Below are 15744 nucleotides of genomic sequence, written 5' to 3' on the forward strand. Positions count from 1 at the left end.
CAAGGAAACAAGCAAGCTCAGGGAGCACCAAGGACCCTTTAAATATCTTATATATCAAGAGTAAATCGATCCATTTGCCTTCCTTGACCCAGCTCTAACTGCCTGCTTACTGTTCTTGTGGACATGAGCTTAGCACAGAGCCTCGATCTCTGGCCAGTCCACCGCTGAGGCAAGCTGAAGTCAAAATCAGATCAAATAGAATTTTCCATCAGAAAACAAGACACCTTCCAAAATTGTCACATAAAGGAATCAACTTCAATTGGTAATGTACTGGTCTTCAAATGGCAGCTTTGGGTTTGCTAGCCATTTTAACCAGCTTTCAGAGAGACTGGATCTCCTTATGTAGCTTGTCCAACTAATTTCTTGGGAGAATCTAGAAAGTATTGAATTCATGAAAGGCCAAGTAAATGTTCCATGAGGCATTGCACAGTCTCTCTCCCACTATGACAAACTCCCTTGCCCTTCCCATTTCAATTCTTCTGAGACTACCTTCTCTAAATACTCAGGGATAGTGATTTTTCACTACTTAACACAATTCCTTTAGCTTTTGTTACATTATCAGCTTGACTTTCTAAAAGGGCTCAGGAATTCTGGGAGTTGAAATTCACAAGTGATAAAAGGGGCCAGAGTTCCCCACTTCTGTTCTAAAATAACCCATCTCAATATGACAGATATGTGACCGGTCAAATTTCTATAGCTATTTCTATCATTTTTGCATAATGTGCTATCACACAAAGGATGTAAGTATGTTATTTCTGTCTATCCCACGTGTCCTTATCATGAAAATGACATCGATTGATGTAAATTGTGATTTATTAAATGTATGTGCTGTTGATCTACAGTATCAGATTTGATAGCATACCAATTCTGTTATACAATACAATCAACATACAAATAACTTAAACAATCGCTATAACTTACTTTCATATTTAATTAATATTTGTGAGTATCTGATATTCCTTTCTCCCAGGGTGTAACTAACACCTTTTTTCCCCAGCTAACCTGATTTCACTTATTTTTGTACACAACCATATTACAATTAAAGTGACTTAAGCAAATCTCCATAGATGACCAGCGATGGTAGCTGTTTATTATACTCTGACTCACTTCCAGTATACTTAAACTAACAACTGCTAGGGAAAAACAATGAAAATGTTGTCATATTTTTTTCTATCTACGCTGGCCTGTTTCCAAAATGTATCTAGCTGCCCAATATGTTATATATGTTTGATGATATGGGTCCTTATCTTAAATATAAAGATACCTTTATCTGAAACATTGGAGTAAAACAATAGGGAGATAATAAGACCAACGATTCAATTCAGTGTTGGGCATCTGGGTTCATCCCATTTCACAAAATTAACTCACTGAAAGAATCTTGGGATTTCAGCATAATGTTGGGAAGTAAAAAAAATATTTTATTCAGGTTAAGGTCCAATTACAAAAGGGTATTGTGATGCAATTTTCAACCCACTAAAAATGATGAGGTATAAGGATCAGGAAAGCCACTGATTTTTGAGCTGTGTGCATTGCATTTACAGCATATTTCATGATTATGAAATGAGCAAACTGATGTCAAACTGAAAGAACAAATGTTCTCGTGTGATAAGGGAATCTGGCAAAAACTTTATGAATTGTTGCAAATGACCTTCCAGAAAAGGACTAAGAAAGTACACTACATAAAAGTTGCATACTGAGAAACTGTCCAAGAACTAATCTAAGCAGTCAAATCAGAACAGAAGCTGATAGATGAAAAATCTAAACTAGTGCTCCTTATCTTCTGATTAGTTATGCAACAAAAAAGGTCAGTATATTGATTTAAACTCTTTGACCCTCAACGTAAAGCAACGAAGAGTAAAACGTTAACCATCATGTGTGACTTTTTTTCCTCCAGTGCAACTATAATGAAGTCACATTATGCTTTTCTATTATAAACTACATACGCTGATGGCAAATTAAATTTTATAAGATTTAAAATAAAAGCTTAAACTGTTATTATGCAGAACACTTCGTATTAAATTTAGATGTTTTAAAATTGATAAAAAGTAGCTTCACTTATTATCCTTGTGGAAAACAAGGCTGCTTTCATTTTTTTAAGTGAACAGTTTTAATAAAGTTTATGAAACTTTCTCTCCACTGACGCTTGCCTGAAACAATTATGTCATTTCAGCATCAACAAAAGAACTATTTTTAACCCAAATTATCAGATTTTTGCTTAAAACTTTATATTGTTTCAAGATTGATTAGGACTAATGTAATCTGTTCAATTAGTCTGGGAGAAAAACAAAACAGGTATCGATAATAGATGGGGAACCCAAGGACTTTTCACTTTAAAATAAACTGTGTAAATAAATAAAAGTGTTTATGCCAACCCAGTCATTGGGAATTAGGCAGCAAACAAATGGAGAGAGAGACAGACAGACAGACAGAGGGGATTATTTTTAGGGAATGGTGTAGTAACAGAGTAAACCCATCAGGAAAAGATTCGGCAGTCCATCTGCATTTGAAAGACAAAGGGCACTCTTTTGAAGACAGCAAAGCCCACATTCTGGATAGAGACCATTGAACGGAGGGGTAAAAGAGGCCATTTATATTAACATTAAGCAGCCCTCTCTCAACCAAGGAGGAGGGATACAACACCAAAGTCCTTTCAGCAGTTCTAAGAAATTCTACCCCATTGGCACTCTGATACAGATGATCCTGAGGGCATAAACCCCCAAGTGGCCTCAAGAGATCTCAGGGGGAGTGCTAAGAGCAGATGACTGCAAAGAAATATGACCCTTCAAAGCCTGCCCCATCCTGTCAGAACTAATCCCTCTAAACACTATGACCATTCAGTAGCACTGAAAAAAGTGACTTATGACCAGGTTCCCACTGATGTTATAGTATCCTTAGACATGTGATCAGACTTTGGGTGCTTGATAACCAACAGGTATTTATGATGGCTACAGCATCCCAGGATTCTGGGATTGTCATTTGCAACCTTCCTAGGGAGCTTCTCACAAGGAGTCAATGGGGAAGCCAGATTCACTTAAGGCCTGCATGATTCACAACTTTGGTGATTTGCTTAACAGTGGCAAGTGTGTCATAAAATGGGGCATGACTCACTTAACTGTGTTCCTTAGCAATGTAAATTTTGTGGGCTCAGTTGTGATCACTGAGGACTACTCGTAATTTCTATTTTATTCAAATTTAAATAGGTTTTCTAGTTATTTTATTAAAACTACATTATGTACTTTTATTATGACAAGAAAGTGGGTAAGTTGAGATTGATGGGGTTTTTTAAATGTATTTGGGACTTGGCTTAAACAGTGGCTGTGCGTTGTCTCAGAATGTGTTGGTTATGTATCTTCTTTAAAGTTTGCATTTAGTAACAGCTTAATGAAATGCAGGGATATAATATCTAGTTATTAACGCAAATCTATTCCATATACAAACTAGATATATAGGTTCCTTGATACAAGAAAATCAAGCTTTTATGTGAAACAAATTGTTTTTAATAGCCAAATTATTAAAATTTAAAAAACTTGAATTTTTCAAGCTATCATTTAAAACAAGTTATATTTCTGGCGAAAAAAGCACCAAAGGTTTTTTTAAAATCTTTTTAATTTTACTTGCTTCACAACAGCAATGAAACTCAGTTTGAGAATGAATAAAATTTGGCATCATTCAGATCACCAAAATGAATAACAACAAACAAAACATCCTTTTTTACTTAGAATCATATAAAAACTTTATTCACATAATTATAAATGAGAATTTGAAACACACCAGATTCTTTATAAAATGATATAAAAACCAAAATGTGCAATCTTTTTGAATACTGGCAACAAAATTCTTAAAGACTCACATGGCAAAAAGGTAGCTATAAAAAAGCAAATCCTTACATGCAAGAGTAAGGAAGTTCTGATGTTCCAGATTGTTGCTAAGTTACAACCCTCAACAGTTCCAACCAGTATGATGAATCATATGGGATGCTGGAACTGTTAATTCACCAGCATCTGGTCTCTGCTTCTCTACTTTTGCCACATATGTAAATTAGTGCATAATAATTTTGGATAATTCCAAAAATGTATGCAATAAATTGATTTTAGTGAACGATCCAGTGGATTCTTCAAGCACTTCCTACAGAATGGATGCTTTCTTGTATTTCAGAATCAGAGTCTACTCTGTCATTTCTAGAAAGGTCAGACTGTTGTAGATTTTTATCTTCCGCAGTAAAGCCCGTGGTGTAAGAAAGTTTTTTGGGGGAAACTTTGCTACTTTCAATAGTAGGAGCACCAAATTTGTTACTAAGCATATTGATAACAGGTTCAGAGACAGATAGTCGAGCAGTTAGTATTTGCCTCATAGAGGAATCCCGTGCTTCCAATTCTAGAGGTTGACTGTTCTTCTCAGATGCTGCCTGGATGGGTTTTGATTCATGATCTTCTATTCGCCAACTATCTATTTTAGCTTCAATGTCTTGCCACAAGCTTTGCTGGGATGGACCAACACCCTGAAGATCTTGAGTTTTTGCTGTCACAGGTAGGTCACTATTTACTGCTTGACATGAATCAAAGTCCTTCTGGAAAGTAAGAGGACTCAGAAAAGCAGTAGAGCCAGCATTCTAGGAAGAACAATTAAAACAATTAAAAATGACTCTCTGAAATAATGTTGTATTTTTAAATGTAATCTATTTGCAAACCTAGCAGATATTTTGGTAGGAATTTCCACTGATATAAGTATGTCATGATACACAGACTATCGCTGTTTGCTGCATAAATTAAAAAGAAAATTAAACACAACAAATAGCTAGAAAGTGTAGGAAACATGCAAATCTCACAAAACCTTCCAAATGTGTAATTAATAATTGCTTCCAATATCTTCCTTTTTGTGTGATGGTTCAGCCAGAGTTAGCTATGCTGCTAATGGCATATGCTACCATCAGACAGAAGGATGACAATTCCTATAAACTGAATAAGTCATTTCACAATTTAACAGTGCCACTTCATAGGTCTGAACTATTTGTTCAACACAGATTCAAAAGACTGAAATACTACCACAACTCAGTTCAATTAGGATGCAAACCAGTTCATTCCATGGTTCCTCTATTTCAGAACTATTGCAGTGTAAAGATATAAACTGTAACATATAAGCATTATGAGGCCTTACCATTTCTCTTTTTAGAGTTAAAACATAAAGCACAGCACACGTTACTTAATTATATTTGATAATACAGTATATATATTCATTATATGATGTATTACATTTAGAAGATGTTGTAATTTCTTTTTCAAAATGATGTATAATGCTAACGGGCCTCTCATTAGCAGGTATTTTGAGAAACTGGATGAAGCCACTCTATGTAGTGTTTGAAACACAAATTCTTGTGCTAAATGTTTAAATAGTTGTCAGTGGTAGCTGCAAATTATGAGGAAATGATCCAGGCCAACTGGTGGACTTGCAGCAAGCACCATGCATCTTCAACTTGCTGCACAGTAATGCAACAAATGATAAAAGGACAGAAAGTATGTTCTGATTTCTCTCTGTGAGCCCATAAAAGGCTAGTTAAAAATTAGTAAAGAAAATTATTTGAATACATATAATAGAAATGCTAGTAATAATAACAATGATGATATCTGGTACATTGTGCTTCAGGTATCTGTTGGTCTATTTTAAAATCCCCAAAGATGTTCATTAGATTTTTTTTCAAATATGCAGTCTCAGTAGCTTTGTTAATAGTAAAGCTAAACTTTCTATATAAATTCCAGTGCACAAGTTTTATCATGGGAGTGCTTTTAATAATTTTGCTGTACTCATTAATGAGAATATTTAAGGCTTCATTTTTGAACTTATACAGTAATGCAGACCAATAGACACCTGAATCAAACACAGCAATCTTCAGCATCATCATGAATAAGAATAAAATGTGTTTCACAGAGTTAGCGATACCAAGAAACAATAAAATTGACAAAACATTGAAAAAAGATGTATTAAAAAAGACAAGAAACACCCACAGATGCACACATATTATCCACCCACTTGAACATTGATTAATACATTACTACAATATGGGTTTTCCATCTCTTGCAAAACAGGCCTAGAAAAATTTGGTAATTGGAGCTCTTGAACCCATGCCATTTTTTATTTCTTAAAGTAAATTACAGGGAGTCCATAACTTACAACCATTCATTTAGTGACTGTTCAAAGTTACAACAGCACTGAAAAGAGTGACTTATGACCGTTTTTCACACTTATGACCGTTGCAGCATCCCCATGGTCACATGATCAAATTTGGATGCTTGATAAGTGCTTCACATTTATGACAGCTGCAGTGTCCTTTTGCAACAGACTAAAGAGCAAAGTCAAGGGGGAAGCCAAATTCCCTTAACAACCATGTTACTAACTTAACAACTGCAATAATTCACTTAACAACTGTGACAAGAAAGGTTGCAAAATGGGGCAAAACTCACTTAACAACTATCTCATTTAGCGACAAATTCTGGGGTCAATTGTAGTTGTAAGTCAAGAACTGCCTATAACGGGAATTATATTGGAATTGGTGGCCTCTAAATCAATCAACCAAGTTATAAAATTAACACATTCACTAAATATTTGGAAATTTTAAAATTTAATGGACTTTACACCATTCACTTTGCAAAAAAATATTGCTTAAAATTTCCTACATACTGTATTTTCCGGCGTATAAGACAACTTTTTAACCCATGAAAATCTCAAAAGTTGGGGGTCGTCTTATACGCCCAGTCGTCTTATACGCCGGAAAATACTATTCACCTCTCTGATCTTTTCTCTTTTCTGCTGGACGGCGGGATCGCTGGGTGAATGGAGGTAGGCGATGGCGACCCGTGGTTAAGCGGCCGATGGCGAATGGGTGATGGAGGGCCGCCGCCGTTGCTCTCTGTAGGACTGGCCATGCTGGCGCTTCCAATGCTGGCTGTCAGGTCCCCGAAAAGAGGAGGGGCAGGCGGTCCCCAGAGGCGCGCTGCTCGACAGTAGGAAGGGAGCACCTCTGCTCCTGCCGAGGCACCGCCTGACCCGCGCCGACCGGAAGAATCGCTTGTCCGGTCACGGAGTGCGGAACAGCGGTACATGGCGCCACTCTTGCCCGCAGACCATGCAGCGGCCCTAGCCAGCCAGCCTCGGCATGGCCGCCCCAAGCCTGGCTCTCTAGCGCATCTTCCGGGCCCGCCTGGCCAACCGTCTCCTGGGCGGGGCTTGGCTCCAGACACGGCAGCTGCTCCGTCTGCAAATGCTATCTCAAAGCCGGATCACACTTGGCCGTGCAGGCTGCCGAAAGGCGGGGACTCAGAGTTCCTGTGGTGGTTGCTGTTTGCAGAGTCTGGCCTGGAAGAGCGCGTGGCTTTGCACCATTTGCATCAGATGGGGCTGAATTGGGCTTGTGTCGGACACTTGGCAACTGGCATGTAAGTATTTTCCGGCGTATAAGACGAAAAATCTTGAAAATCTTCTCAAAAGTCAGGGGTCATCTTATACGCCCAGTCGTCTTATACGCCGGAAAATACGGTACTATGAATCCTACGCTCTTGGGACCCAAATAATCAGAATACAACATAGTTGAAAGACTATGATCTTCACTGAATCAATACAGTAGTTGTTATTTCTATTATTTTCATTATTTACAAGGCTGTTCAAAAGTAGCAGAGGAAAGATAGAAATCCAAGAGAACTATGTGAAAATTTTGTAGGTAAAAACAAGCAAATAGTTTTTAAAAAAATACAAATTATGTATTTTGGGCAGTGAGTTAACAAGCTTACTTTAAAATTCTGCATGTGTTCTTGCCTTTCTTCTTCAAATGATTTCTCCCTTTCTATCACAGTTGGCTTTATAGTAGAAGTCATTTGAGGATGATGTAATACGCCAAAATCTGACTGATCTATACCAGCCATTGTTGCAAGCTGTCCAAGACTGCAAAATATGAAAATATGACAAAGGCACTTAAAAACAGTGAAACTATAAATTTTTAATTTAAAAAACTAAATTTATATAACTAAGCTCTGAAATGGTAGAAGAAACTAAATTACTAGAGAATAGATAGAAAAGGCAGGAGATTGAAATCCAAAGGACCCAAACCCCTCCCAGATACCAGCCATGCTCTAAAATTATAAGAAAGTTTACATCATCTTCAGATATATTTTAAATATATCACAACGGGAAGAAAAATAAATACAATACAATAAAAACTCCAGAAAAAGGATTTGTTCTGCCCAGCTTTAAAACCAGCGGAAAAAACCTTCAACAAATCAGTTTTTGTTTTTCAAGAATGATTAGCTAATTTTGATATTTTAATAGATGAAGCACTGCTATTCTTTAAACCTGTTATACACAGATATATAGCATCAAGGATCATTCAAAAGGTAATCAATGGCCTCTCTTACCCAGCATCTTTAAGAAGATCTAAAAAAGCATGAAACTTTTGGAAAGAATTCTCAATGCTACCGAGCACTCCTTCGTCTTCTAAGATTATGCTGGCTACTGACTGTGCATGGACAACGTCTGAGAGAGAGCAATTTAGATTCCGTAACTGAGTGTTTTCCAATTCCAACTATAATAAATAATGAAACAAAATTGTATTAATACTGCAAATACCTCTTCTTCAATAAAGATTTTTGGAATGAAATGCTATCATTTCCTTCAGATGCTTTCCTTCCTTTCTGGTGTCCCAGATCAAAGATGAAATAAGAAAACATTTTATATAAGTTTTCTTTATATGGCACTGCTTTAGTTAATTTAACATTTCTTTCCCATACCTTTTGCCAATCTTCTAATTCTATGTTATATCCAAAATTCTTTGCCCATTTTACCAGTTTCTTTTACTTGTTCTTCCTCCATCTTTAAGTTTAACAGAAGTCTATAGCATTTCTTAATCAGCTTTTCATCTGTTTTTAACAGTATCTGATCAAAGTCTGTCTGTTCTTTAACAAATCTCGTTAACATCTTTTTCATATCTCATTTGAATTTGCAGATATGGCCACCATGCTAAATCAAGACCTTGTTCTTGTAATTGTCTTTCAATTTTCCTTCAGTGTCCAAAATATCTTTATAAGTCACAAGTTTATTGTAGTTAATTAAATTTGGGTAGGCAAAAGCTTCCACTGTTGAAAGCCATTTGGGTATCTTAATGTATTTTTTTTTATAAAGTGGAGTTCTTCAAAGATGTTGGAGAAAAATATTATATCGTATTGGTATTCAAGAAAGAAAATGATTGCTACCTCCATTATCCGTTCTTCAGCAATCAGTCTTGCTTTTCGTTCTTCTTTTAGTCTTAAGTGACATTCTTCATACTCCATCTGTCAAAAAGCAGACTATGCTAAACAATTATTTTAATCATAAGCTGTTGAATACGCCATATTATGCAAACTAAAACCAAAAGCATACTTTAAAGGGTAGTGTTAATTGTGAACCAGTTATCTCAGAAAAAAGAAGCTCAGTGGTAAAGTCCATATACTTTACTTGTACAGAGATCTCAGGTGCAACCTTGAAAAATATTTTAAGTATTGGGGTAAAAAGTCCCAAACTAAGGAGAATAACTGTCAGCAGATAAAATTAAATAAATCAATAACTTAATAAAAGGTAATTTTAAAGACTATAAGTGTGCATTTAAATATCAATACATAAGATTCTAAAAGGGATATGCATAAATAAGAGGGACTACAGGATCAGAAAGGTCATCAAAATGACAAAAGCAAGGCTGCACCCTGTCAGTTTTATTTATACATGTGATGTTCTAGAACAGAGGTCCCTAACCTATGGGCTGTGGCCCACTACCAGGCTGCGGCCTCTTGGCCACTGAATGGCTGGCCAGTGCACGTTCACATGTGCTCACCCCACCTTGCGCTGGCACTAGCTGAGGTGCAAGCCTCTCGCCGGCGCTAGCAGCCAGATTTGTGGAGTGTGCATGCTCATGGCCCCGTTTGCGTATACGCACACGCAGCCACATTTGCATGTGTGCACATGCGCTCATAAAGATGCCTGCCTCTCTCTTTCCCACCAGGCCACCAACCCAGAAAGGTGTTATAGAAAACATATAAAAAGGGTGTCAATAAAACAATGCTGGTCTCAACACATGCCTCCATGGATACCTCTATAGTCCCCGCTTAATGTCCGTACATTCCACAGCTATTGAAAGTTTTAATGGTTTATGAGTGGTCCTCAAGAGTTCCAGCTATAGCAAGAGCCCCCAAGGTCATATTAACAAAATTCAGATCCACCCACATTTACAACTGTCTTTTGACCACCTGCTTAAACACTGCTGCCAGCTGTCCCCACCATCTGGTTCTGCCCATATTGCACACCACTACTGTACTGGGGGTCTTCTTCTGTGCCACTTTTTTTTTTGCGCAAGCGGAGCTGCAGCCTCCATTCATGCCCCACCTATGCCCTCTTTCATGAAAGAAGCCTGGGTGCACCAGTGTGAAAGAAGGTTTTGGATGAGTCATGAGCAGAGACCCTGGCTGGGACTCAAAATGGAAACCCTGATGTATTGTGAATGGAGGCCCTGGGCAGGGTATGAATGAAGAACCTGGGAGGGGCACAAGAGAAACCCACTGCAGGGTGCAAAAGAAGGTGACAGAAAAGAAAGCTTCAGTTGGTACAGTATACAGTAGATGCAATAGCTACATTCCGATGCCACAGTTCAAATGTTTCACAATTCTCAAGTATGATTTGTTTTGATCTAGAAACAGGTAAAGGATTATTGTTGATGCCTCTGGTTTTAAAGATTTGGAATAATGTTTTTGTAGAAAAAATATTCTAAATTGCAATTCCCACATTATGCACTCAATATGTACCTTGGCCAACAGCAAGGTATGCAAAGAATATTTAGTAACATGTCAAGGTTTCCTATCCCTAATATAAGCTCCCTATTCCTAATACAGCTAATACGTTAAAAGATTGACTAGTATGACCACTTACTGCTTTTCTCCTTTCTGCATTTTCTCTGCACGCCACTCTAGTATATTCTTTAATGGAGCCTGATTTTCAGATATATCCTTTTTGTCAATTCCCCAACCAAGATTTAGCAATGAATCTCAAGTTCTGATACTTCACAATGTATCTTGACTGCTCCACTACTAGATCTAGTACAAGAGTCACTATACAAATTGCCTAGATAAAAATATTTACTATAGGCAAGAATAGTCATACACAATCACTGGATTTAAACTTACAGCTTTTTCCTCCTGCATTTCTGAATTAATACCAGTGCAGCACGAGATGGCCTTAAACACAAACAACTGCTTTCTGTTTACATAGTATCCATTTCTGATTAGGAATTACTTACTCTTGCCTTGATCCTCACACTCTCCAATATTCTTGAATTTCATGTGTCATGAGGGTTTCTATAACCTGTCTTAGTTTCTGGTGAGACAGAGATTCTTTGTGCATGGTTCTTATACATTAAGGAACAGTAGAACCAGTGTACACTTTCCCTTATTTATTTAGTCATACACAGGTAACATGGAATACATTTTCTCACTAGTTTGTTACACTGGCCAACTGTCATGCTGATTACTATATCTCACCATCTAAAGATGATCCAACCTCTAAAGTTATTCTTATACTACAACTTTTTTTTTATCCCATTTATATCCCGCCCTTCTCCGAAGACTCAGGGCGACTTACAATCTAAGAAGCACAAATCAATGTGCTTAGCAATATTTATAAAAGTACCATAGATTAAGTTAAAATTAATGATTTACTTTTCATTTTAAACACCTATTCTGCTTTTTTTCTTCTTGGTTCTTAATTCATTCAAGAAATATAGGTAGTCCTCAAGTTATGAATGCAATGGAGCCTGCCCATTCCTTTTGTAACTCGAAAATTCATGGAAGTGAATCTTGTACCTCAAACAAGATCACTCCCTGCCTTCGCCCCCACATTCACTTGGAGGCCTTTGCCGACGAAAACGGAGCCCTGGAGGGATGCGCATTCCCTCCAGGGGCTCCGTTCTCTTGGGTAAAGGTCTTGAGAAAAGGCCTTACTAAATATCCTTATTAAACATCTACACCTCATTTAAGATCCATATTAAAAAAAAGGATACTGCAATCTTATTATGGATAATTTCCATAACATTGCTATTAGTAATTGCTTTATAAATTGTTAAGCCAAACTTGATTGCAAAACATACCTGTAACTGATGCCACTGTTTTAAATTGGTTAATTTGGGGGATTCTGTGGTATTCTTTCTGCAAATCACATTGTCCATGGCACCCTCTGTCTCAGTTTCAGATGCAGAAGCACTTTCTACAGTCACTGTCACAGGAATACCTGTCTGAGTAGATAAAGCAAGTATAACTACATATTAGTTCTAATTCTAATAGTTCCACTTTATAAATAAATTAATCATGTTTGGCAATATTGGCAAAGTTGACAATAAGTCAACTATCAAAATTATGTAACATTATGAAATGCTCTTCAAAAAATCAATTATAAAAGTTTAATTTGTTGATTAGAATTCATTTTACCTGTATCTGCAGTGGAAATTCATGGGTACTTTTTGCAGAGGAAGCCCTAAAATAAGAAAAATGTTTTTAAAAGATTTAAAAACAAAATACATTTGCAATATCCAAAGATTTAAGTCTATCAATAAAATAAATCCCATTTTATCGGAAGAATTTGATCATGGATATATCTCAATACCTATAAATTAACCTCTAACCTTTAGTATCACCGTCCTCTGTACTATCAATGCAGATTTTAAAAAAACCTTTAGCTATAGAATACAATGTAAATAGGAAGCCACCCTTCTTAAGCATCAGTCTGTCAAGAACTTGGTAACAATGATGAAGTATGGATCATGAAAGATTATTATTTCTTGTTCTTCAACACACTGCCATTTATCCCTACTATTTCCAGCAGGAATCAGAGAAGCAACATGCTTATCAACTGAATGTCAAATGATTCAATGCCAAATTTACTGTACCAGAATTGGATCCTCTATTGTTCCTGTGGGGAATGAGAAGTGACTGAGTAGATTTGGGTGAAAGAATTAAGAGACTTTTAACATTCAACATAAGTGGTTCAATTTTAACAGAGATATGACATACAGATGATGATTTATATATTTTATAAAGACATGCAATTGCATTTCATTAACTTCTTTTTCAAGCAATTCAGATCCATTCTGTTAGCTGACCAGGATGACTGTTTCTTTGAATGTGGCCAAAGTCTGCTTTACTGTCCATTAAATGCACAATGACCTAATCATATCAACTATATAGCTATTTATTTTTTACTTTATTTTGTATGGTGTAAATTTTATTTTGCTTTTAGAGGAACTCTGGCAAACGACTAATAAAATCTGTTCTAGCAGATAGTATTTAGGGTTTTTATAACTGTTTAAATTTTCATTGTGTTTGTAAAAATATTGTGGTTTATATTGATTTGTTCCTTTTATGTGATTTTAATACATGTTTAATTCTTGTTATTTTTTAATTTTGGCTGGGCTATATTTCAGTGACAGAAATATTATTTTTAATTTTTTTGAGTGCATGTAGGGTCTAGCTACAATCACTCTGTGAAACTATTATTTAGAAGTATTTTGTGAATTCAATTTTTCAAAACCACAACTGGCAGCAGAGAAAGCATGGAACCATTCTCAAAACTATACTTTTCTGTCCAAAATGTATTTATTACTTACTATGTGAAAATATGTATCCCCACTCCCCAAGAATAATTTATTTTCTTTTCCCACATTTACATACATACATGCATATATTCATACATACATACCGTATATACTTGAGTATAAGCTGACTCGAGTATAAGCCGAGACCCCTAATTTTACCCCAAAAAACTGGAAAAAGTTATTGACTCGAGTATAAGCCGAGGCTGGGAAATGCAGCAGCTCACGGTAAATTTCAAAAATAAAAATACAGGTAGATAACAATAAAATTGCTTTAATTGAGGCATGTGGAAAAGAGGGTCAACAAAAACAATATATTATCAGTATATTCAACAAAAACAATATATTATCAGTATATTCAACAAAAACAATATATAACATTAAAGTATTAACAATAACTTTAAATGTACAAAAACCTTAACTCAATAAGCAACCAAGCTAAAACACAAGCATCAAAATCCTTCAAAACTGGATTCCTCCTCCTCATCTGTATCTGCAAACAGAGCTTCAGCTGTAGCTGGTGTGAGGTTATCATCATATACATTGTCACAGAGTTCGCTGTCATCACTATCACAGCTGTCGTCCTCATACAAAGCAGTGTCTTCACTGCCATCCATAGCATTACTTATGCCACATTTCTTGAAGGCGTGCTTCACCATGTCCTCTGGAATCTCTTCCCATGCATCACGAACCCACTTTGCTATCAGTTCTATGTCAGGCTTCATCATATTTCCACCTTTTGTTAGTCGGGCTTGACCAGATGACATCCATTCGCACCACATCTTTCGCACACGGTCTTTGAAAGGTTTATTTAAACACACATCTAAGGGCTGTAATACAGATGTAAGCCCACCTGGAATAACGGCTAAAGTAACTTGAGAAGACTTTGCCAATGTTTTTATGTCATCAGATGTGTGGGCTCTGAACATATCCCAAACTAGCAATGATGGTTTTTTCTTTAAGGCTGCTCCTGGTCGTCCATTCCAAACTTCTTCCAGCCACTTTTTTGTTCCATCTTCATCCATCCAGCCTTTAACATGTGGGCGCAGTGTAATTCGTGGTGGGAATTTGACCTTTTTAGGCAAGGTCTTTCTTTTAAAAATAATGACAGGCCGCAGCTTAGTTCCATTAGCCAAACATGACAGAACAACTGTAAAATGGTTTTTCTCATTACCTGTGGTTCTGAGTAAAACAGTTTTGTCTCCCAAACTTGCCACGGTTCTGTTGCTTGGAAGATCAAAGGTCATAGGTGTTTCATCCATATTCCCAATATCTCCCAGGTCATAGTTATGGATCTTTCTTTGTTTTATGATGAATGAATGGAATGACATCACTTTTTCATCAAGGTCTTTTGGCAACTTCTGTGAAATCTTTGTTCTTTGCCGCAAACATAGGCCATACCTATTCATGAAGCCAGTACACCATCCCAAATTTTCAATGCCTGGTACTTTTAATTTGTCATCTTTAGCCATTTGAAGGGCACGTAAGCGAATTCCCATGCGTGTTACGCAGTAACCATTTTGACGACACTCCATAACCCATTTATGCAATTCAGTCTCTAGAGCCCCATATGGAGTTGTTAAACCACGTCAAGCTTTTTTTGCCTTTGGAATCTTTTCCAACTCAGCTTTCATTTTCCGCCACTCCCTCACTTGTTTTTCATCAACACCAAATTCCCTACTTGCAATACTGTTATTGCTTTTTTCTGCTCTTGACACAACCTTTAGTTTGAAAGCAGCTTCGTATGACCTGCGTCTTTGTTTTGGTGCAGGATTAGAAGTACTGGGATCCATTTCTAACAGGAATGGGGAGGTCTGCTAGGGAGGCGGCAGTCAAGCGTTGTTTCCCTCCTCGTGTGTGTGTGGGGGGGGGGCAGTCAAGCGTTGTTTCCCTCCTCGTGGGTGTGTGTGGGGGGGGGGCAGTCAAGCGTTGTTTCCCTCCTCGTGCGCGCGCGCGTGTGTGTGTGGGGCAGTCAAGCGTTGTTTCCCTCCTCAGTCAAGCTTGTTTCCCTCCTCGTGCGTGTGTGTGTGTGTGTGTGAGAGAGACCTGCGGGAACGGCTGGTAGAGGTGGCGGCAGTCCGGCGTTTCCCCCCCTCATG

The 15744-nt window shown here is 37.2% G+C and overlaps 1 protein-coding gene across 3 annotated transcripts in view; it reads right to left on the minus strand.

Annotated features, from left to right (window-relative positions):
• Positions 1 to 3598: 3598 nt before the first annotated feature.
• Positions 3599 to 15744, minus strand: part of CEP78 (centrosomal protein 78) — a 34935-nt gene continuing 22789 nt past the window's right edge. For all 3 annotated transcript variants that reach the window (XM_081317012.1, XM_081317011.1, XM_081317013.1), the window contains 6 exons: positions 12486 to 12531; positions 12149 to 12292; positions 9234 to 9311; positions 8400 to 8566; positions 7779 to 7929; positions 3599 to 4609 (listed from right to left, as the gene is read on the minus strand). In XM_081317012.1, coding sequence (XP_081173138.1) covers positions 4115 to 4609; positions 7779 to 7929; positions 8400 to 8566; positions 9234 to 9311; positions 12149 to 12292; positions 12486 to 12531 — 1081 coding nt within the window. In that variant the 3' untranslated portion in view covers positions 3599 to 4114. The remainder of the gene's footprint in view (positions 4610 to 7778; positions 7930 to 8399; positions 8567 to 9233; positions 9312 to 12148; positions 12293 to 12485; positions 12532 to 15744) is intronic.

The sequence above is a fragment of the Vipera berus genome (assembly GCF_964194415.1).
Source record: "Vipera berus genome assembly, chromosome: 2".
NCBI lineage: Eukaryota > Metazoa > Chordata > Lepidosauria > Squamata > Viperidae > Vipera > Vipera berus.